The 25348-nt window shown below is 43.7% G+C and overlaps 1 protein-coding gene and 1 long non-coding RNA gene across 2 annotated transcripts in view; both read right to left on the bottom strand.

Moving 5' to 3' along the window:
• The window catches only part of LOC118381696 (C-myc promoter-binding protein-like), a 171940-nt gene that overhangs the window by 105452 nt on the left and 41140 nt on the right, over positions 1-25348 (bottom strand). The window contains 5 exon segments of the mRNA XM_052513923.1: positions 7871-7917; positions 7920-8007; positions 8009-8043; positions 13093-13162; positions 19414-19660. Coding sequence (XP_052369883.1) covers positions 7871-7917; positions 7920-8007; positions 8009-8043; positions 13093-13162; positions 19414-19660 — 487 coding nt within the window.
• On the bottom strand, positions 12368-13012 carry LOC127927465 (uncharacterized). The gene is made up of 3 exons (XR_008127592.1): positions 12954-13012; positions 12684-12863; positions 12368-12510 (listed from the first exon to the last, which is right to left on the bottom strand). It is a non-coding gene; the product is annotated as an uncharacterized LOC127927465 (long non-coding RNA).

The raw sequence follows: 25348 nt of genomic DNA, 5'->3' as shown, positions 1-25348 counted from the left end.
AGTCTATTCAGAGTGTTAATATGACATGTAGTCTATTCAGAGTGTTTAATATGACATGTAGTCTATTCAGAGTGTTTAATATGACATGTAGTCTATTCAGAGTGTTTATATACTGTTTAATATGACATGTAGTCTATTCAGAGTGTTTAATATGACATGTAGTCTATTCAGAGTGTTTATATACTGTTTAATATGACATGTAGTCTATTCAGAGTGTTTAATATGACATGTAGTCTATTCAGAGTGTTAATATGACATATAGTCTATTCAGAGTGTTAATATGACATGTAGTCTATTCAGAGTGTTTATATACTGTTTAATATGACATGTAGTCTATTCAGAGTGTTTAATATGACATGTAGTCTATTCAGAGTGTTAATATGACATGTAGTCTATTCAGAGTGTTTAATATGACATGTAGTCTATTCAGAGTGTTAATATGACATGTAGTCTATTCAGAGTGTTAATATGACATGTAGTCTATTCAGAGTGTTAATATACTGTTTAATATGACATGTAGTCTATCCAGAGTGTTTAATATGACATGTAGTCTATTCAGAGTGTTAATATACTGTTTAATATGACATGTAGTCTATTCAGAGTGTTTAATATGACATGTAGTCTATTCAGAGTGTTAATATACTGTTTAATATGACATGTAGTCTATTCAGAGTGTTTAATATGACATGTAGTCTGTTCAGAGTGTTTAATATGACATGTAGTCTATCCAGAGTGTTAATATGACATGTAGTCTATTCAGAGTGTTAATATGACATGTAGTCTATTCAGAGTGTTAATATACTGTTTAATATAACATGTAGTCTATCCAGAGTGTTTAATATGACATGTAGTCTATTCAGAGTGTTAATATGACATGTAGTCTATTCAGAGTGTTTAATATGACATGTAGTCTATTCAGAGTGTTTAATATGACATGTAGTCTATTCAGAGTGTTTAATATGACATGTAGTCTATTCAGAGTGTTTATATGACATGTAGTCTATTCAGAGTGTTAATATGACATGTAGTCTATTCAGAGTGTTTAATATGACATGTAGTCTATTCAGAGTGTTAATATGACATGTAGTCTATTCAGAGTGTTTAATATGACATGTAGTCTGTTCAGAGTGTTAATATAACATGTAGTCTATTCAGAGTGTTAATATGACATGTAGTCTATTCAGAGTGTTAATATGACATGTAGTCTATTCAGAGTGTTAATATGACATGTAGTCTATTCAGTGTTTAATATGACATGTAGTCTATTCAGAGTGTTTAATATGACATGTAGTCTATTCAGAGTGTTAAATATGACATGTAGTCTATTCAGAGTGTTAATATGACATGTAGTCTATTCAGAGTGTTAATATGACATGTAGTCTATTCAGAGTGTTTAATATGACATGTAGTCTATTCAGAGTGTTTAATATGACATGTAGTCTATTCAGAGTGTTTAATATGACATGTAGTCTATTCAGAGTGTTAATATGACATGTAGTCTATTCAGAGTGTTAATATGACATGTAGTCTATTCAGAGTGTTTAATATGACATGTAGTCTATTCAGAGTTTTAATATAACATGTAGTCTATTCAGACTGTTTAATATGACATGTAGTCTATTCAGAGTGTTAATATGACATGTAGTCTATTCAGAGTGTTAAATATGACATGTAGTCTATTCAGAGTGTTAATATGACATGTAGTCTATTCAGAGTGTTAATATGACATGTAGTCTATTCAGAGTGTTTAATATGACATGTAGTCTATTCAGAGTGTTTATATACTGTTTAATATGACATGTAGTCTATTCAGAGTGTTAATATGACATGTAGTCTATTCAGAGTGTTAATATGACATGTAGTCTATTCAGAGTGTTAATATGACATGTAGTCTATTCAGAGTGTTTAATATGACATGTAGTCTATTCAGAGTGTTTAATATGACATGTAGTCTATTCAGAGTGTTTAATATGACATGTAGTCTATTCAGAGTGTTTAATATGACATGTAGTCTATTCAGAGTGTTTAATATGACATGTAGTCTATTCAGAGTGTTAATATGACATGTAGTCTATTCAGAGTGTTTAATATGACATGTAGTCTATTCAGAGTGTTAATAATATGACATGTAATCTATTCAGAGTGTTTATGTATGTCCAGGTTCACAACAATAGATGTGTGGTTGTAGGTCCAGGTTAAATGATGGGTGTTGGTTAAATGGTCCAGGTAGTCACAACAATAGATGGGTGTTGGTTAAATGGTAGGTCCAGGTAGTCACAACAATAGATGGGTGTTGGTTAAATGGTAGGTCCAGGTAGTCACAACAATAGATGGGTGTTGGTTAAATGGTAGGTCCCGGTAGTCACAACAATAGATGGTTGTTGGTTAAATGGTAGGTCCAGGTAGTCACCACAATAGATGGGTGTTGGTTAAATGGTAGGTCCAGGTAGTCACAACAATAGATGGGTGTTGGTTAAATGGTGATTATAATGAACGGAGGGAATTTGGACTCTATATTTTTCTTCCTGCTAGCGATGAGACGGTCTGGTTTTTAGCAGAACGTTTGGAAAGGACGGGGAGCGGCGCTCCGCGAGCGATGAGACGGTCTGGTTTTTAGCAGAGCGGTTGGAAAGGACGGGGAGCGGTGCCCCGCGAGCGATGAGACGGACCTCCGACCGTTCACACTCTGACTGGAAAACATGCATGAACCACACAGAGTTAGTCTTGTAATACTTGTATCTAGTGCACCATAATCAACCATTAATCACTGTGCTTCCCAGTGAAACTTAAATAAGAAGCAGGGTTTTCTCTGGATAAAAAAGGGACTTAGGTGGTGGGTGTGGCCGGGAGCTTGGCAAGGAGCCCTTTTTGGACTTAAGAGGCCCGCCCAATCATTTTCTATGCAGACAAATCCCTGAGCATTTAAAAAGCAATACATATATCTGACCTTGTACCAGCTAGGTTACTCTCTCTCTCTGTCTTTACTCTCTCTGTCGATATCTGACATTGTACCAGCTAGGTTACCCTCTCTCTCTGTCTTTACTCTCTCTGTCAATATCTGACCTTGTACCAGCTAGGTTACCCTCTCTCTGTCTTTACTCTCTCTGTCAATATCTGACCTTGTACCAGCTAGGTTACTCTCTCTCTCTGTCTTTACTCTCTCTGTCAATATCTGACCTTGTACCAGCTAGGTTACACTCTCTCTCTGTCTTTTCTCTCTCTGTCTACATCTGACCTTGTACCAGCTAGGTTACTCTCTCTCTCTGTCTTTACTCTCTCTGTCAATATCTGACCTTGTACCAGCTAGGTTACCCTCTCTCTCTGTCTTTTCTCTCTCTGTCTACATCTGACCTTGTACCAGCTAGGTTACCCTCTCTCTCTGTCTTTACTCTCTCTGTCAATATCTGACCTTGTACCAGCTAGGTTACCCTCTCTCTCTGTCTTTAGAACTCTGTCAGTCAGAGGGTATCTTTATAATATCTGACCTTGTACCAGCTAGGTTACCCTCTCTCTCTGTCTTTACAGCCTCTCTCTGTCTAAATCTGACCTTGTACCAGCTAGGTATAGAACATCATAATATACAGTCTTTACAGCCAAAAGGCTTTTCTGATCTCCACATTCTAAATCTAGCCTAAATAGTCTAGAGACAAACAGTCAGAGAACATTTCAGTCATTCCTGGAAACCTTCAGTCATTATGTCTCTATAGAGACAGATCTACATAACATCATCAGAGGGTATAGTCAGTCTTCAGTCAGAGATATAGTCTAGTATAGAACAGGCTTTTCTGTATAGAACAGCCTTCAGTCAGTTTAGTCTAGTATAGAACAGCCTTCTGTCAGAGGGTATAGTCTAGTATAGAACAGCCTTCAGTCAGGGGGTATAGTCTAGTATAGAACAGCCTTCAGTCAGAGGGTATAGTCTAGTATAGAACAGCCTTCAGTCAGAGGGTATAGTCTAGTATAGAACAGCCTTCAGTCAGGGGGTATAGTCTAGTATAGAACAGCCTTCAGTCAGAGGGTATAGTCTAGTATAGAACAGCCTTCAGTCAGAGGGTATAGTCTAGTATAGAACAGCCTTCAGTCAGAGGGTATAGTCTAGTATAGAACAGCCTTCAGTCAGAGGGTATAGTCTAGTATAGAACAGCCTTCTGTCAGAGGGTATAGTCTAGTATAGAACAGCCTTCTGTCAGAGGGTATAGTCTAGTATAGAACAGCCTTCAGTCAGAGGGTATAGTCTAGTATAGAACAGCCTTCAGTCAGAGGGTATAGTCTAGTATAGAACAGCCTTCAGTCAGAGGGTATAGTCTAGTATAGAACAGCCTTCTGTCAGAGGGTATAGTCTAGTATAGAACAGCCTTCTGTCAGAGGGTATAGTCTAGTATAGAACAGCCTTCAGTCAGAGGGTATAGTCTAGTATAGAACAGCCTTCTGTCAGAGGGTATAGTCTAGTATAGAACAGCCTTCTGTCAGAGGGTATAGTCTAGTATAGAACAGCCTTCTGTCAGAGGGTATAGTCTAGTATAGAACAGCCTTCAGTCAGAGGGTATAGTCTAGTACAGAACAGCCTTCTGTCAGAGGGTATAGTCTAGTATAGAACAGCCTTCAGTCAGGGGTATAGTCAGTCAGCCTTCTGGGTATAGTCTAGTAGAACAGCCTTCTGTCAGAGGGTATAGTCTAGTACAGAACAGCCTTCTGTCAGAGGGTATAGTCTAGTATAGAACAGCCTTCTGTCAGAGGGTATAGTCTGGTATAGAACAGCCTTCAGTCAGAGGGTATAGTCTAGTATAGAACAGCCTTCAGTCAGAGGGTATAGTCTAGTATAGAACAGCCTTCAGTCAGGGGGTATAGTCAGGTACAGAACAGCCTTCTGTCAGAGGGTATAGTCTAGTACAGAACAGCCTTCTGTCAGAGGGTATAGTCTAGTATAGAACAGCCTTCTGTCAGAGGGTATAGAATAGTATAGAACAGCCTTCTGTCAGAGGGTATAGTCTAGTATAGAGGGTGTGTTCTCCCTGTGTGTACAGTAAAGTGTTCATACCTTGTGTTAGTGAATGTCTGGGTCAGTGGCTGACAAGCTCAGTTGAAAGGGAAGCCTGGTCTGTGTGCAGAATGAGAGGCAGTACACCAGGACCTCCTGACTGTCTTTATGACCTTGGCCAGGAAAACACAGCTCACCTACCACAGTCACAGTTGGGTCATCCACGAGAACCAAACAGAGTGGTTGCACGCCAGCCGTCGTTTTGACCCCTGGTCTGTGTTTAGTTTTAAGCCCGGCAGCTATCCTGTGGTTTTAGTTTTAAACCTGCCCGGCAGGTCCTGTTAGTTTTAAACCTGGTGCTACCGTAGCTATCCTGGGTTCAGGTCCTGTTAGTTTTAAACCTGGTGCTACCGTAGCTATCCTGGGTTCAGGTCCTGTTAGTTTTAAACCTGGTGCTACCGTAGCTATCCTGGGTTCAGGTCCTGTTAGTTTTAAACCTGGTGCTACCGTAGCTATCCTGGGTTCAGGTCCTGTTAGTTTTAAACCTGGTGCTACCGTAGCTATCCTGGGTTCAGGTCCTGTTAGTTTTAAACCTGGTGCTACCGTAGCTATCCTGGGTTCAGGTGCTCAATCAAGCTACTAGCTAGCTTTACCTTGCTGCCTGTCTCTGTGGTGTTTACAATCTAAGCTAATAGCTAGCTGTTACCTTGCTGCCTGTCTCTGTGGTGTTTACAGAGAAGCTAGCTAGCTAATAGCTAGCTGTTACCTTGCTGCCCATCACTGTGGTGTTTACAGAGAAGCTAGCTAGCTAATAGCTAGCTGTTACCTTGCTGCCCATCACTGTGGTGTTTACAGAGAAGCTAGCTAGCTACTAGCTAGCTGTTACCTTGCTGTCTGTCACTGTGGTGTTTACAGAGAAGCTAGCTAGCTAATAGCTAGCTGTTACCTTGCTGCCTGTCACTGTGGTGTTTCTCCTTGGTGGTTACTCTTTGAAGCCAAGATCCTTCCGGCAGCTGTGACTGCCTATCTATTTCTGGTTGTATCTGTTCCATTTCATTCTTGTCTGTGTATGTGTGTGTGTGTGTGAGTGGGGGCGTGTGTGTGTGTGTGTGTGTGTGTGTGTGTGTGTGTGTGTGTGTGTGTGTGTGTGTGTGTGTGTGTGTGTGGGGGGGCGTGTGTGTGTGTGTGTGTGTGTGTGTGTGTGTGTGTGTGTGTGTGTGTGTGTGTGTGTGTGTGTGTGTGTGTGTGTGTGTGTGTGTGTGTGACCCACTTTCGCTGCTGGCGTGTGCTGTGCGTCACCGTGGTTTCCTGGTGCCCCAGTATGGGTAATGTTTTGGCTGAGGTCCTCCTCAGCTGTTGTTGTGTGTGAATGTGTCAATGCCTGCCACAAGAGGTAGACATGCCACCAGAGGTCTCTTCACAGTCCCCAAGTCCAGAACAGACTATGGGAGGCACACAGTACTACATAGAGCCATGACCACATGGAACTCTATTCCACAGTACAACATAGAGCCATGACCACATGGAACTCTATTCCACAGTACAACATAGAGCCATGACTACATGGAACTCTATTCCACAGTACTACATAGAGCCATGACTACATGGAACTCTATTCCACAGTACTACATAGAGCCATGACTACATGGAACTCTATTCCACAGTACTACATAGAGCCATGACCACATGGAACTCTATTCCACAGTACAACATAGAGCCATGACTACATGGAACTCTATTCCACAGTACTACATAGAGCCATGACTACATGGAACTCTATTCCACAGTACTACATAGAGCCATGACTACATGGAACTCTATTCCACAGTACTACATAGAGCCATGACTACATCGAACTCTATTCCACAGTACTACATAGAGCCATGACTACATGGAACTCTATTCCACAGTACTACATAGAGCCATGACTACATGGAACTCTATTCCACAGTACAACATAGAGCCATGACTACATGGAACTCTATTCCACAGTACAACATAGAGCCATGACTACATGGAACTCTATTCCACAGTACTACATAGAGCCATGACTATATGGAACTCTATTCCACAGTACTACATAGAGCCATGTCTACATGGAACTCTATTCCACCCAGTACTACATAGAGCCATGACTACATGGAACTATTCCACAGTACTACATAGAGCCATGACTACATGGAACTCTATTCCACAGTACTACATAGAGCCATGACTACATGGAACTCTATTCCACAGTACAACATAGAGCCATGACTACATGGAACTCTATTCCACAGTACTACATAGAGCCATGACTACATGGAACTCTATTCCACAGTACTACATAGAGCCATGACTACATGGAACTCTATTCCACAGTACAACATAGAGCCATGACTATATGGAACTCTATTCCACAGTCAGAGCCATAACTGGATATTCCAAGCAGTAAAATACATTTAGAAAACAGATAAATATACACCTTATGGAACAGCAGGCCATGACTACATGGAACACACCACACAGGTAACACACACAGATAAATATACACACACACACACACACACACACACACACACACACACACACACACACACACACACACACACACACACACACACACACACACACACACACACACACACACACACACACACACTCGGTGGGATAACATTCCTTGGAGGTTAGCTGCATGTGTGTGTATGTAGGAGGTATAAGCGTTCTTGGGGATTAGGAGGTGTGTATGTGTGTCCACGTGTGTGAGAGTGTGTGTATGTAGGAGGTATAAATTCTTGAGGATTAGGAGGTGTGTATGTGTGTCCACGTGTGACGGGTGTGTATGGTGGAATAACCATTCTTGAAAGGTTAGGTGTTTGTGTGTGTGTGTGTGTGTGTGTGTAATGGGGATACCTTCTCTCCAGAGGATCCGGTCAGTACGAAGGTGGAGAAGACAGGCAGGGGTATTTGGTCTGGGCCGGCCAGGCCTCAATGGTGGCCCCCATGGGCAGACAGAACAGAGGCACGGACTCAGGTAGGGGGAAGGAGAGTATCTGTGTCCTCCTCGGGATACCTGCTAAACAGACCTGGAGGGAGGGAGGGCGGGAGGGAGGGGAAAGGAGGGACGGAGGGGGAGGGAGGGAGGGGGGGGAGGGAGGGGAAAGGAGGGAGGGAGGGGAAAGGGAGGGAGGGAGGGTGGAGGGAACCAATGGGGATCCATAATCCTCCCAGGAGGGAAAAGGAAAGGGAGGGAGGGAGGGGGAGGGAGGGAGGGGAAAGGAGGGGGAGGGGAGGGGAGGGAGGGAGGGAGGGGAAAGAGGGAGGGAGCGGAAAGGAGGGGGAGGGGAGGGAGAGAAAAGGAAGGAGGGAGGGAGGGGAAAGGAGGGAGGGAGGGAAAGGAGGGGGAGGGGAGGGGAGGGAGGGAGGGGAAGGAGGGAGGGAGGGAGCGGAAAGGAGGGGGAGGGGAGGGAGGGAGGGAAAAGGAGGGGGAGGGAGGGAGAAGGGAGGAGAGGGGGGAGGGGGAGGGAGGGAGGGAGGAGGGAGGGAGGGAGGGATGATAGAAGAGATTAGCTACACTTAGGCCGAGCTCAGTAATTACACTATTATGTAGGCCAAACTCTAGGCAGTGTTTTGGACTGGTGAGCATCATGCTGTCCCAATGAAAGGGAGTCATTTTCTTACTTGGGTGAAACTATCCCTTTAAGGCTCTAGGAGCGTGTATTGGCATCATTAACAGTGTTTAACCCAGAACACTGTCTGTCTCACAACACGCCACCACACGTCTTAACAAGGTCTTAACAAATCTTAACAAGGTCTTAACACGCCACCACACGTCTTATCAAGGTCCTAACACGGTCTTAACAAGGTCTGCCTGGCCCATATCCTCTGGGATATCTCTCTACACACACACACACACACACACACAACACACACACACACACACACACACACACACACACCCCTGCCTGGCCCATATCCTCTGGGATATATCGCGCTCTCTTACTGGCTCATCAGTCAACCAGGGTGAATCTCTGATACACCAGCCAATCAGGGAGAATCTCTGATACATCAGCCAACCATGGAGAATCTCAGATACATCAGCCAACCAGGGAGAATCTGATACATCAGCCAACCAGTAAGAATCTCTGATACATCAGCCAAACAGGGAGAATCTCTGATACATCAGCCAACCAGGGACAATCTCTGATACATCAGCCAACCAGGGAGAATCTCTGATACATCAGCCAATCAGGGAGAATCTCTGATACATCAGCCAACTCTCTCTCTGATACATCAGCCAACCAGGAGAATCTCTGATACATCAGCCAACCAGGGAGAATCTCTGATACATCAGCCAACCAGGGAGAATCTCTGATACATCAGCCAACCAGGGACAATCTCTGATACATCAGCCAACCAGGGACAATCTCTGATACATCAGCCAACCAGGGACAATCTCTGATACATCAGCCAACCAGGGACAATCTCTGATACATCAGCCAACCAGGGAGAATCTCTGATACATCAGCCAACCAGGGAGAATCTCTGATACATCAGCCAACCAGGGAGAATCTCTGATACATCAGCCAACCAGGGACAATCTCTGATACATCAGCCAACCAGGGACAATCTCTGATACATCAGCCAACCAGGGAGAATCTCTGATATACCAGCCAACCGGGGACATTCTCAGATACATCAGCCAACCAGGGACAATCTCTGATATACCAGCCAACCAGGGACAATCTCTGATATACCAGCCAACCAGGGACAATCTCTGATATACCAGCCAACCAGGGACAATCTCTGACATACCAGCCAACCAGGGACAATCTCTGATATACCAGCCAACCAGGGAGAATCCCTCCTACCCTGCTGTAAACATCCATGACTCATCACTAGAGCATTTGCATAGAACAACCGAGTAACTGTGGGGGGAAAAGCTACAACCGTTTATCGTCACAATGAACAGTGTAGAGAAAAAAAGTGTCCACATTTACTCCAAACCCTGTTATAAACATGAATGACTCACCAGCCAACCAGAGAGACTCCAAACCCTGTTATAAACATGAATGACTCACCAGCCAACCAGAGAGACTCCAAACCCTGTTATAAACATGAATGACTCACCAGCCAACCAGAGAGACTCCAAACCCTGTTATAAACATGAATGACTCACCAGCCAACCAGAGAGACTCCAAACCCTGTTATAAACATGAATGACTCACCAGCCAACCAGAGAGACTCCAAACCCTGTTATAAACATGAATGACTCACCAGCCAACCAGAGAGACTCCAAACCCTGTTATAAACATGAATGACTCACCAGCCAACCAGAGAGACTCCAAACCCTGTTATAAACATGAATGACTCACCAGCCAACCAGAGAGACTCCAAACCCTGTTATAAACATGAATGACTCACCAGCCAACCAGAGAGACTCCAAACCCTGTTATAAACATGAATGACTCACCAGCCAACCAGAGAGACTCTGTGAACCCTGTTATAAACATGAATGACTCACCAGCCAACCAGAGAGACTCCAAACCCTGTTATAAACATGAATGACTCACCAGCCAACCAGAGAGACTCCAAACCCTGTTATAAACATGAATGACTCACCAGCCAACCAGAGAGACTCCAAACCCTGTTATAAACATGAATGACTCACCAGCCAACCAGAGAGACTCCAAACCCTGTTATAAACATTAATGACTCACCAGCCAACCAGAGAGACTCCAAACCCTGTTATAAACATGAATGACTCACCAGCCAACCAGAGAGACTCCAAACCCTGTTATAAACATGAATGACTCACCAGCCAACCAGAGAGACTCCAAACCCTGTTATAAACATGAATGACTCACCAGCCAACCAGAGAGACTCCAAACCCTGTTATAAACATGAATGACTCACCAGCCAACCAGAGAGACTCCAAACCCTGTTATAAACATGAATGACTCACCAGCCAACCAGAGAGACTCCAAACCCTGTTATAAACATGAATGACTCACCAGCCAACCAGAGAGACTCCAAACCCTGTTATAAACATGAATGACTCACCAGCCAACCAGAGAGACTCCAAACCCTGTTATAAACATGAATGACTCATAACCAGAGAATTAGCATAAAAATGACAAGTACCACAATGTACCCGCCCCAAAAAGTACCAAAAACCTTTTATCAGTCAAAATGAGCAGTTGGAGACTTTTGTCTGTGAATGCTGGCTATAGAAGTCTCATGTCTTTTCTGAGCAGGGGATTGGAGGGAGTCTCCAGTATCATGTCTTTTCCTGTACAGGAGAGCAGGAGGATTGGAGGGAGCCTCCAGTATCATGTCTTTTCCTGTACAGGAGAGCAGGAGGATTGGAGGGAGTCTCCAGTATCATGTATTTTCCTGTACAGGAGAGCAGGAGGATTGGAGGGAGTCTCCAGTATCATGTATTTTCCTGTACAGGAGAGCAGGAGGATTGGAGGGAGTCTCCAGTATCATGTATTATCCTGTACAGGAGAGCAGGAGGATTGGAGGGAGTCTCCAGTATCATGTATTTTCCTGTACAGGAGAGCAGGAGGATTGGAGGGAGTCTCCAGTATCATGTATTTTCCTGTACAGGAGAGCAGGAGGATTGGAAGGAGTCTCCAGTACCATGTATTTTCCTGTACAGGAGAGCAGGAGGATTGGAGGGAGTCATCCAGTATCATGTATTTTCCTGTACAGGAGAGCAGGAGGATTGGAGGGAGTCTCCAGTATCATGTATTTTCCTGTACAGGAGAGCAGGAGGATTGGAGGGAGTCTCCAGTATCATGTCTTTTCCTGTACAGGAGAGCAGGAGGATTGGAGGGAGCCTCCAGAGGAACATCAGGGTTGCGTCCCAAATGGCCCCCTATTCCCTATTGTAGTGCACTACTTTTGACCGAGGCCTATGGGGAATAGGGTGCCAATTGGGACAATGAATCAGTCAAATGGAATGTCAGCCTGTCCATCAATGGGGCTCATTGTGTTTCAGATGAAAAGAACTGGCCAGAGGGCCTCTGCTTATCAGTCCCTCTTATTAAGGTTAAATAAACACATTTAGTTTAAATCAGTGTGAAGCTACCAGACTACAGGGCCTGGGACAGTGACTGGGCTCTATGAGGATAGTACTGTTCCAACTGTGTCTGACACTACCAAGAGACAACAGCACATCACGTATACAGCAGCCCACGTTATGCTAATGGCCGTTAAACAGGTAGTTGCAGTTCTTGGTTGTGGCCATGTGTATATGATATACCATGACAAATGTCTGTTTTAAAGACTGGCAATGATATCATCGTGACTGCGGAGATATTCCACCTCCCGTGTGGTGGTGTGCAGGAGATACATACGGAGATGTGTGGTGGTGTGGTGGTGTGCAGGAGATACATACGGAGATATTCCACCTCCCGTGTGGTGGTGTGCAGGAGATACATACGGAGATATTCCACCTCCCGTGTGGTGGTGTGCAGGAGATACATACGGAGATATTCCACCTCCCGTGTGGTGGTGTGCAGGAGATACATACGGAGATATTCCACCTCCCGTGTGGTGGTGTGCAGGAGATACATAAAAGATATTCCACCTCCCGTGTGGTGGTGTGCAGGAGATACATACAGAGATATTCCACCTCCCGTGTGGTGGTGTGCAGGAGATACATACCGTATTCCACCTCCCGTGTGGTGTGCAGGAGATACATACGGAGATATTCCACCTCCCGTGTGGTGGTGTGCAGGAGATACATACGGAGATATTCCACCTCCCGTGTGGTGGTGTGCAGGAGATACATACGGAGATATTCCACCTCCCGTGTGGTGGTGTGCAGGAGATACATACGGAGATATTCCACCTCCCGTGTGGTGGTGTGCAGGAGATACATACGGAGATATTCCACCTCCCTTGTGGTGGTGTGCAGGAGATACATACGGAGATATTCCACCTCCCGTGTGGTGGTGTGCAGGAGATACATACGGAGATATTCCACCTCCCGTGTGGTGGTGTGCAGGAGATACATACGGAGATATTCCACCTCCCGTGTGGTGGTGTGCAGGAGATACATATCTAAGGGTCAGGGGTTTCTACAGATACATGTCGTTTCTCCTCTTCCGGGGACGATCACTCACCTGCCTTGTAGGCTATGGTGTTGGGTTTGGCCACAGACTTCTTGTAACACAGATAGACAGAGGAACCCCACTGAAAACAGAGAGGACACATGTTGTCTGGATTGGAATCACACCACACTCTTTCTTTCCAAACACACAGCGCCGGGAATCAGTTGAGTAAGGTTGAGTAAGGACCCAGAATTATGACAGGGGAGGGGTCAGTAGAGGGGACAGTGGAGGGGACAGTGGAGGGGTCAGGGGAGGGGTCAGTGGAGGGGTTAGGGAGGGGACAGTAGAGGGGTCAGGGGAGGGGACAGTGGAGGGGTCAGGGGAGGGGACAGTGGAGGGGTCAGGGGAGGGGACAGTGGAGGGGTCAGGGAAGGGGACAGTGGAGGGGTCAGGGGAGGGGACAGTAGAGGGGTCAGGGGAAGGGGCAGGGGAAGGGGACAGTGGAGGGGACAGTGGAGGGGTCAGGGGAGGGGACAGTGGAGGGGACAGTGGAGGGGTCAGTGGAGGGGTTAGGGGAGGGGTCAGGGGAGGGGACAGTGGAGGGGTCAGGGGAGGGGACAGTGGAGGGGTCAGGGGAGGGGACAGGGAGGGGTCAGGGGAGGGGTTAGGGGAGGGGACAGTGGAGGAGTCAGTGGAGGGGACAGTGGAGGGGTTAGGGGAGGGGACAGTGGAGGGGTCAGTGGAGGGGACAGTGGAGGGGTCAGGGGAGGGGACAGTAGCATCCATGTTATCTCTACCTCTCTCTCTCTCTGTTAACACATAGCATCCATGTTATCTACCTCTCTCTGTTAACACATAGCATCCATGTTATCTCTACCTCTCTCTCTGTTAACACATAGCATCCATGTTATCTCTACCTCTCTCTGTGTTAACACATAGCATCCATGTTATCTCTACCTCTCTCTCTGTTAACACATAGCATCCATGTTATCTCTACCTCTCTCTCTGTTAACACATAGCATCCATGTTATCTCTCTCTCTCTCTGTTAACACATAGCATCCATGTTATCTCTCTCTCTCTCTGTTAACACATAGCATCCATGTTATCTCTACCTCTCTCTCTGTTAACACATAGCATCCATGTTATCTCTCTCTCTCTGTTAACACATAGCATACATGTTATCTCTACCTCTCTCTCTCTCTGTTAACACATAGCATCCATGTTCTCTCTACCTCTCTCTGTGTTAACACATAGCATCCATGTTATCTCTACCTCTCTCTGTGTTAACACATAGCATCCATGTTATCTCTACCTCTCTCTCTGTTAACACATAGCATCCATGTTATCTCTACCTCTCTCTCTCTGTGTTAACACATAGCATCCATGTTATCTCTACCTCTCTCTCTGTTAACACATAGCATCCATGTTATCTCTCTCTCTGTTAACACATAGCATCCATGTTATCTCTACCTCTCTCTGTGTTAACACATAGCATCCATGTTATCTCTCTCTCTCTGTGTTAACACATAGCATCCATGTTCTCTCTACCTCTCTGTGTTAACACATAGCATCCATGTTATCTCTACCTCTCTCTCTGTGTTAACACATAGCATCCATGTTATCTCTACCTCTCTCTCTGTTAACACATAGCATCCATGTTATCTCTACCTCTCTCTGTTAACACATAGCATCCATGTTATCTCTACCTCTCTCTCTGTTAACACATAGCATCCATGTTATCTCTACCTCTCTCTGTGTTAACACATAGCATCCATGTTATCTCTACCTCTCTCTGTGTTAACACATAGCATCCATGTTATCTCTACCTCTCTCTGTGTTAACACATAGCATCCATGTTATCTCTACCTCTCTCTGTTAACACATAGCATCCATGTTATCTCTACCTCTCTCTGTGTTAACACATAGCATCCATGTTATCTCTACCTCTCTCTGTGTTAACACATAGCATCCATGTTATCTCTACCTCTCTCTCTGTTAACACATAGCATCCATGTTATCTCTACCTCTCTCTCTGTTAACACATAGCATCCATGTTATCTCTACCTCTCTCTGTTAACACATAGCATCCATGTTATCTCTACCTCTCTCTCTCTGTTAACACATAGCATCCATGTTATCTCTACCTCTCTCTGTTAACACATAGCATCCATGTTATCTCTACCTCTCTCTCTGTTAACACATAGCATCCATGTTATCTCTACCTCTCTCTGTGTTAACACATAGCACCCATGTTATCTCTCTCTCTCTGTGTTAACACATAGCATCCATGTTCTCTCTACCTCTCTGTGTTAACACATAGCATCCATGTTCTCTCTACCTCTCTCTCTCTCTGTTAACACATAGCATCCATGTTATCTCTACCTCTCTCTCTGTTAACACATAGCATCCATGTTATCTCTACCTCTCTCTCTGTTAACACATAGCATCCATGTTATCTCTACCTCTCTCTCTGTTAACACATAGCATCCATGTTATCTCTACCTCTCTCTGTGTTAACACATAGCATCCATGTTATCTCTACCTCTCTCTGTGTTAACACATAGCATCCATGTTATCTCTACCTCTCTCTCTGTTAACACATAGCATCCATGTTATCTCTACCTCTCTCTGTTAACACATAGCATCCATGTTATCTCTACCTCTCTCTCTGTTAACACATAGCATCCATGTTATCTCTACCTCTCTCTGTGTTAACACATAGCATCCATGTTATCTCTACCTCTCTCTCTGTTAACACATAGCATCCATGTTATCTCTACCTCTCTCTCTGTTAACACATAGCATCCATGTTATCTCTACTCTCTCTCTGTTAACACATAGCATCCATGTTATCTCTACCTCTCTCTCTGTTAACACATAGCATCCATGTTATCTCTACCTCTCTCTCTGTTAACACATAGCATCCATGTTATCTCTACCTCTCTCTGTGTTAACACATAGCATCCATGTTATCTCTCTCTCTCTGTTAACACATAGCATCCATGTTATCTCTCTCTCTCTGTTAACACATAGCATCCATGTTATCTCTACCTCTCTCTCTGTTAACACATAGCATCCATGTTATCTCTACCTCTCTCTGTTAACACATAGCATCCATGTTATCTCTACCTCTCTCTGTTAACACATAGCATCCATGTTATCTCTACCTCTCTCTCTGTTAACACATAGCATCCATGTTATCTCTACCTCTCTGTGTTAACACATAGCATCCATGTTATCTCTACCTCTCTCTCTCTGTTAACACATAGCATCCATGTTATCTCTACCTCTCTCTGTTAACACATAGCATCCATGTTATCTCTACCTCTCTCTCTGTTAACACATAGCATCCATGTTATCTCTACCTCTCTGTTAACACATAGCATCCATGTTATCTCTACCTCTCTCTGTTAACACATAGCATCCATGTTATCTCTACCTCTCTCTGTTAACACATAGCATCCATGTTATCTCTACCTCTCTCTGTTAACACATAGCATCCATGTTATCTCTACCTCTCTCTCTGTTAACACATAGCATCCATGTTATCTCTACCTCTCTCTCTGTTAACACATAGCATCCATGTTATCTCTACCTCTCTCTGTTAACACATAGCATCCATGTTATCTCTACCTCTCTCTCTGTTAACACATAGCATCCATGTTATCTCTACCTCTCTGTTAACACATAGCATCCATGTTATCTCTACCTCTCTCTCTGTTAACACATAGCATCCATGTTATCTCTACCTCTCTCTCTGTTAACACATAGCATCCATGTTATCTCTACCTCTCTCTCTCTGTTAACACATAGCATCCATGTTATCTCTACCTCTCTGTTAACACATAGCATCCATGTTATCTCTCTCTCTGTTAACACATAGCATCCATGTTATCTCTACCTCTCTCTCTGTTAACACATAGCATCCATGTTATCTCTACCTCTCTCTGTTAACACATAGCATCCATGTTATCTCTACCTCTCTGTTAACACATAGCATCCATGTTATCTCTACCTCTCTGTTAACACATAGCATCCATGTTATCTCTACCTCTCTCTCTCTGTTAACACATAGCATCCATGTTATCTCTACCTCTCTGTTAACACATAGCATCCATGTTATCTCTACCTCTCTCTGTTAACACATAGCATCCATGTTATCTCTCTCTCTCTGTTAACACATAGCATCCATGTTATCTCTACCTCTCTCTGTTAACACATAGCATCCATGTTATCTCTACCTCTCTCTCTCTGTTAACACATAGCATCCATGTTATCTCTACCTCTCTCTCTCTGTTAACACATAGCATCCATGTTATCTCTACCTCTCTCTCTGTTAACACATAGCATCCATGTTATCTCTACCTCTCTCTGTTAACACATAGCATCCATGTTATCTCTACCTCTCTCTGTTAACACATAGCATCCATGTTATCTCTACCTCTCTCTCTGTTAACACATAGCATCCATGTTATCTCTACCTCTCTCTGTTAACACATAGCATCCATGTTATCTCTACCTCTCTCTCTGTTAACACATAGCATCCATGTTATCTCTACAACACATAGCATCCATGTTATCTCTACCTCTCTCTCTGTTAACACATAGCATCCATGTTATCTCTACCTCTCTCTCTGTTAACACATAGCATCCATGTTATCTCTCTCTCTCTCTGTTAACACATAGCATCCATGTTATCTCTCTCTCTCTCTGTTAACACATAGCATCCATGTTATCTCTCTCTCTCTCTGTTAACACATAGCATCCATGTTATCTCTCCTCTCTCTCTGTTAACACATAGCATCCATGTTATCTCTCTCTCTGTTAACACATAGCATCCATGTTATCTCTCTCTCTCTCTCTGTTAACACATAGCATCCATGTTATCTCTACTCTCTCTCTGTTAACACATAGCATCCATGTTATCTCTCTCTCTGTTAACACATAGCATCCATGTTATCTCTCTCTCTCTGTTAACACATAGCATCCATGTTATCTCTCTCTCTGTTAACACATAGCATCCATGTTATCTCTCTCTCTCTCTGTTAACACATAGCATCCATGTTATCTCTACCTCTCTCTCTGTTAACACATAGCATCCATGTTATCTCTATCTCTCTCTGTTAACACATAGCATCCATGTTATCTCTCTCTCTCTCTGTTAACACATAGCATCCATGTTATCTCTCCTCTCTCTCTTTGTTAACACATAGCATCCATGTTATCTCTACCTCTCTCTGTTAATACATAGCATCCATGTTATCTCTCTCTCTCTGTTAACACATAGCATCCATGTTATCTCTCTCTCTGTTAACACATAGCATCCATGTTATCTCTACCTCTCTCTCTGTTAACACATAGCATCCATGTTATCTCTCTCTTTGTTAACACATAGCATCCATGTTATCTCTCTCTCTGTTAACACATAGCATCCATGTTATCTCTACCTCTCTCTCTGTTAACACATAGCATCCATGTTATCTCTACCTCTCTCTCTCTGTTAACACATAGCATCCATGTTATCTCTACCTCTCTCTCTCTCTGTTAACACATAGCATCCATGTTATCTCTCTCTCTCTTTGTTAACACATAGCATCCATGTTATCTCTACCTCTCTCTCTCTGTTAACACATAGCATCCATGTTATCTCTCTCTCTGTTAACACATAGCATCCATGTTATCTCTCTCTCTCTCTCTGTTAACACATAGCATCCATGTTATCTCTCTCTCTGTTAACACATAGCATCCATGTTATCTCTCTCTCTCTCTGTTAACACATAGCATCCATGTTATCTCTTCCTCTCTCTCTGTTAACACATAGCATCCATGTTATCTCTCTCTGTTAACACATAGCATCCATGTTATCTCTAACCCTGACTCTCTGACCTGTTAACACATAGCATCCATGTTATCTCTACCTCTGTTAACACATAGCATCCATGTTATCTCTACCTCTCTCTCTGTTAACACATAGCATCCATGTTATCTCTCCTCTCTCTCTGTTAACACATAGCATCCATGTTATCTCTACCTCTCTCTCACATAGCATCCATGTTATCTCTACCTCTCTCTCTGTTAACACATAGCATCCATGTTATCTCTACCTCTCTCTCTGTTAACACATAGCATCCATGTTATCTCTACCTCTCTCTCTGTTAATACATAGCATCCATGTTATCTCTACCTCTCTCTCTCTCTGTTAACACATAGCATCCATGTTATCTCTACCTCTCTCTCTGTTAACACATAGCATCCATGTTATCTCTACCTCTCTCTCTGTTAACACATAGCATCCATGTTATCTCTACCTCTCTCTCTGTTAACACATAGCATCCATGTTCTCTCTCTCCCTCCCTCCCTCCCTCCCCCCCTCCCTCCCTCCCTCATCTCACCATACTGCTGTTGAGGTTCTTGTCCACCTTGCAGAAGGTGTGTGGTGGCGTCTCTCCCTTGCCTGGGATGATGACACAGATGTCTGTGACGGCCAGGGCGGCGTAGGTCTGGCTCTCCGTGGCGCGGCGATACGTCACGTAGATCCTCTGGGAGGAGGTGGAGCTTATGTTGGCAGGGCGTCCGCAGGGCGTGGTCTGGATGATGTGGCAACCCTGCTTCAACCTCTCCTTCCACTCATACAAAACACTGGGAGGAGGAGAGGAATCTGTCATTTAGCTATGACCCTAACCATGACCTCTAACCCTGACCTCTGACCCTGCTTCAACCTCTCCTTCCACTCATACAGAACACTGGGAGGAGGAGAGGAATCTGTCATTTAGCTATGACCCTAACCATGACCTCTAACCCTGACCTCTGACCCTGCTTCAACCTCTCCTTCCACTCATACAGAACACTGGGAGAAGGAGAGGAATCTGTCATTTAGCTATGACCCTAACCATGACCTCTAACCCTGACCTCTGACCCTGCTTCAACCTCTCCTTCCACTCATACAGAACACTGGGAGGAGGAGAGGAATCTGTCATTTAGCTACGACACTAACCGTGACCTCTAGCCCTGACCTCTGACCCTGCTTCAACCTCTCCTTCCACTCATACAGAACACTGGGAGGAGGAGAGGAATCTGTCATTTAGCTACGACACTAACCGTGACCTCTAGCCCTGACCTCTGACCCTGCTTCAACCTCTCCTTCCACTCATACTGAACACTGGGAGGAGGAGAGGAATCTGTCATTTAGCTACGACACTAACCGTGACCTCTAGCCCTGACCTCTAACCCTGACCCTGCTTCAACCGCTCCTTCCAATCATACAGAACACTGGGAGGAGAGGAATCTGTCATTTAGCGACAACCCTAACCATGACCTCTAACCCTGACCTCTGACCCTGCTTCAACTGCTCCTTCCACTCATACTGAACACTGGGAGGAGGAGAGGAATCTGTCATTTAGCTACGAAACTAACCGTGACCTCTAACCCTGACTGAGTTGGGTCTCCTCTCAGTCAGAGATGTATCTAATTAACCAGTCTGTTATAGTTGGGTCTCAGTCAGAGATGTATCTAATTAACCAGTCTGCTATAGTTGGGTCTCCTCTCAGTCAGAGATGTATCTAATTAACCAGTCTGATATAGTTGGGTCTCAGTCAGAGATGTATCTAATTAACCAGTCTGCTATAGTTGGGTCTCAGTCAGAGATGTATCTAATTAACCAGTCTGATATAGTTGGGTCTCAGTCAGAGATGTATCTAATTAACCAGTCTGATATAGTTGGGTCTCAGTCAGAGATGTATCTAATTAACCAGTCTGCTATAGTTGGGTCTCAGTCAGAGATGTATCTAATTAACCAGTCTGATATAGTTGGGTCTCAGTCAGAGATGTATCTAATTAACCAGTCTGATATAGTTGGGTCTCAGTCAGAGATGTATCTAATTAACCAGTCTGCTATAGTTGGGTCTCCTCTCAGTCAGAGATGTGTCTAATTAACCAGTCTGATATAGTTGGGTCTCCTCTCAGTCAGAGATGTATCTAATTAACCAGTCTGCTATAGTTGGGTCTCAGTCAGAGATGTATCTAATTAACCAGTCTGCTATAGTTGGGTCTCCTCTCAGTCAGAGATGTATCTAATTAACCAGTCTGATATAGTTGGGTCTCAGTCAGAGATGTATCTAATTAACCAGTCTGATATAGTTGGGTCTCAGTTAGAGATGTATCTAATTAACCAGTCTGCTATAGTTGGGTCTCAGTCAGAGATGTGTCTAATTAACCAGTCTGCTATAGTTGGGTCTCAGTCAGAGATGTATCTAATTAACCAGTCTGCTATAGTTGGGTCTCCTCTCAGTCAGAGATGTGTCTAATTAACCAGTCTGATATAGTTGGGTCTCAGTCAGAGATGTGTCTAATTAACCAGTCTGATATAGTTGGGTCTCAGTCAGAGATGTATCTAATTAACCAGTCTGATATAGTTGGGTCTCCTCTCAGTCAGAGATTTATCTAATTAACCAGTCTGATATAGTTGGGTCTCAGTCAGAGATGTATCTAATTAACCAGTCTGCTATAGTTGGGTCTCAGTCAGAGATGTATCTAATTAACCAGTCTGATATAGTTGGGTCTCCTCTCAGTCAGAGATGTATCTAATTAACCAGTCTGCTATAGTTGGGTCTCAGTCAGAGATGTGTCTAATTAACCAGTCTGCTATAGTTGGGTCTCCTCTCAGTCAGAGATGTATCTAATTAACCAGTCTGATATAGTTGGGTCTCAGTCAGAGATGTATCTAATTAACCAGTCTGATATAGTTGGGTCTCAGTCAGAGATGTATCTAATTAACCAGTCTGATATAGTTGGGTCTCAGTCAGAGATGTATCTAATTAACCAGTCTGCTATAGTTGGGTCTCAGTCAGAGATGTATCTAATTAACCAGTCTGCTATAGTTGGGTCTCCTCTCAGTCAGAGATGTATCTAATTAACCAGTCTGATATAGTTGGGTCTCAGTCAGAGATGTATCTAATTAACCAGTCTGCTATAGTTGGGTCTCAGTCAGAGATGTATCTAATTAACCAGTCTGATATAGTTGGGTCTCCTCTCAGTCAGAGATGTATCTAATTAACCAGTCTGATATAGTTGGGTCTCAGTCAGAGATGTGTCTAATTAACCAGTCTGCTATAGTTGGGTCTCAGTCAGAGATGTATCTAATTAACCAGTCTGCTATAGTTGGGTCTCCTCTCAGTCAGAGATGTATCTAATTAACCAGTCTGATATAGTTGGGTCTCAGTCAGAGATGTGTCTAATTAACCAGTCTGCTATAGTTGGGTCTCAGTCAGAGATGTATCTAATTAACCAGTCTGATATAGTTGGGTCTCAGTCAGAGATGTATCTAATTAACCAGTCTGATATAGTTGGGTCTCAGTTAGAGATGTATCTAATTAACCAGTCTGCTATAGTTGGGTCTCAGTCAGAGATGTGTCTAATTAACCAGTCTGCTATAGTTGGGTCTCAGTCAGAGATGTATCTAATTAACCAGTCTGATATAGTTGGGTCTCCTCTCAGTCAGAGATGTATCTAATTAACCAGTCTGATATAGTTGGGTCTCAGTCAGAGATGTGTCTAATTAACCAGTCTGATATAGTTGGGTCTCAGTCAGAGATGTATCTAATTAACCAGTCTGATATAGTTGGGTCTCCTCTCAGTCAGAGATGTATCTAATTAACCAGTCTGATATAGTTGGGTCTCAGTCAGAGATGTATCTAATTAACCAGTCTGCTATAGTTGGGTCTCAGTCAGAGATGTATCTAATTAACCAGTCTGATATAGTTGGGTCTCCTCTCAGTCAGAGATGTATCTAATTAACCAGTCTGATATAGTTGGGTCTCAGTCAGAGATGTATCTAATTAACCAGTCTGCTATAGTTGGGTCTCAGTCAGAGATGTATCTAATTAACCAGTCTGATATAGTTGGGTCTCCTCTCAGTCAGAGATGTATCTAATTAACCAGTCTGCTATAGTTGGGTCTCCTCTCAGTCAGAGATGTATCTAATTAACCAGTCTGATATAGTTGGGTCTCAGTCAGAGATGTATCTAATTAACCAGTCTGCTATAGTTGGGTCTCAGTCAGAGATGTATCTAATTAACCAGTCTGATATAGTTGGGTCTCAGTCAGAGATGTGTCTAATTAACCAGTCTGATATAGTTGGGTCTCAGTCAGAGATGTATCTAATTAACCAGTCTGATATAGTTGGGTCTCAGTCAGAGATGTATCTAATTAACCAGTCTGATATAGTTGGGTCTCAGTCAGAGATGTATCTAATTAACCAGTCTGATATAGTTGGGTCTCAGTCAGAGATGTATCTAATTAACCAGTCTGATATAGTTGGGTCTCAGTCAGAGATGTATCTAATTAACCAGTCTGCTATAGTTGGGTCTCAGTCAGAGATGTATCTAATTAACCAGTCTGATATAGTTGGGTCTCAGTCAGAGATGTATCTAATTAACCAGTCTGATATAGTTGGGTCTCAGTCAGAGATGTATCTAATTAACCAGTCTGATATAGTTGGGTCTCAGTCAGAGATGTATCTAATTAACCAGTCTGATATAGTTGGGTCTCAGTCAGAGATGTATCTAATTAACCAGTCTGATATAGTTGGGTCTCAGTCAGAGATGTATCTAATTAACCAGTCTGATATAGTTGGGTCTCAGTCAGAGATGTATCTAATTAACCAGTCTGATATAGTTGGGTCTCAGTCAGAGATGTATCTAATTAACCAGTCTGATATAGTTGGGTCTCAGTCAGAGATGTATCTAATTAACCAGTCTGATATAGTTGGGTCTCAGTCAGAGATGTATCTAATTAACCAGTCTGATATAGTTGGGTCTCAGTCAGAGATGTGTCTAATTAACCAGTCTGCTATAGTTGGGTCTCAGTCAGAGATGTATCTAATTAACCAGTCTGCTATAGTTGGGTCTCCTCTCAGTCAGAGATGTATCTAATTAACCAGTCTGATATAGTTGGGTCTCAGTCAGAGATGTGTCTAATTAACCAGTCTGATATAGTTGGGTCTCAGTCAGAGATGTATCTAATTAACCAGTCTGTTATAGTTGGGTCTCAGTCAGAGATGTATCTAATTAACCAGTCTGTTATAGTTGGGTCTCAGTCAGAGATGTATCTAATTAACCAGTCTGCTATAGTTGGGTCTCCTCTCAGTCAGAGATGTATCTAATTAACCAGTCTGATATAGTTGGGTCTCAGTCAGAGATTTATCTAATTAACCAGTCTGATATAGTTGGGTCTCAGTCAGAGATGTATCTAATTAACCAGTCTGATATAGTTGGGTCTCAGTCAGAGATGTGTCTAATTAACCAGTCTGCTATAGTTGGGTCTCAGTCAGAGATGTATCTCAATTAACCAGTCTGCTATAGGTCAAAACTCCCCAGGTCAGTGATGTGGTGGTAATTAACCAGTCTGATATAGTTGGGTCTCAGTCAGAGATGTGTCTAATTAACCAGTCTGATATAGTTGGGTCTCCTCTCAGTCACTAAAGCTGTCTTGATTTCCTCTTACTGAGGAAGTGCAACTGATCTACATTTACCTACCCCAGGTCATATCTACCCCAGGTCATATCTACCCCAGGTTATATCTACCCCAGGTCATAACTACCCCAGGTCATATCTACCCCAGGTCATATCTACCCCAGGTCATATCTACCCCAGGTCATAACCCCAGGTCATAACTGCCCCAGGTCAGTGAGTGGTGGTTTGTCTGCCTACCCCAGGTCATAACTACGCCAGGTCATATCTACCCCAGGTCAAAACTACCCCAGGTCAGTGAGTGGTGGTTTGTCTACCTACCCCAGGTCATATCTACCCCAGGTCATAACTACCCCAGGTCAGTGAGTGGTGGTTTGTCTGCCTACCCCAGGTCAGTGAGTGGTGGTTTGTCTACCTACCCCAGGTCAGTGAGTGGTGGTTTGTCTACCTACCCCAGGTCATAACTACCCCAGGTCATAACTACCCCAGGTCAGTGAGTGGTGGTTTGTCTGCCTACCCCAGGTCACCCCCAGGTCAGGTCAGTGAGTGGTGGTTTGTCTGCCTACCCCAGGTCAGTGAGTGGTGGTTTGTCTGCCTACCCCAGGTCAGTGAGTGGTGGTTTGTCTACCTACCCCAGGTCAGTGAGTGGTGGTTTGTCTACCTACCCCAGGTCATAACTACCCCAGGTGGGTCTACCTACCCCAGGTCAGTGAGTGGTGGTTTGTCTACCTACCCCAGGTCAGTGAGTGGTGGTTTGTCTGCCTACCCCAGGTCATAACTGGTGGTTTGTCTACCTACCCCAGGTCAGTGAGTGGTGGTTTGTCTACCTACCCCAGGTCAGTGAGTGGTGGTTTGTCTCTAC

This window comes from Oncorhynchus keta, unplaced genomic scaffold, assembly GCF_023373465.1.
Source record: "Oncorhynchus keta strain PuntledgeMale-10-30-2019 unplaced genomic scaffold, Oket_V2 Un_scaffold_14331_pilon_pilon, whole genome shotgun sequence".
Lineage (NCBI taxonomy): Eukaryota > Metazoa > Chordata > Actinopteri > Salmoniformes > Salmonidae > Oncorhynchus > Oncorhynchus keta.
Note: the sequence above shows the minus strand (reverse complement) of the source record. Positions and strands in the feature narration are given on the sequence as shown.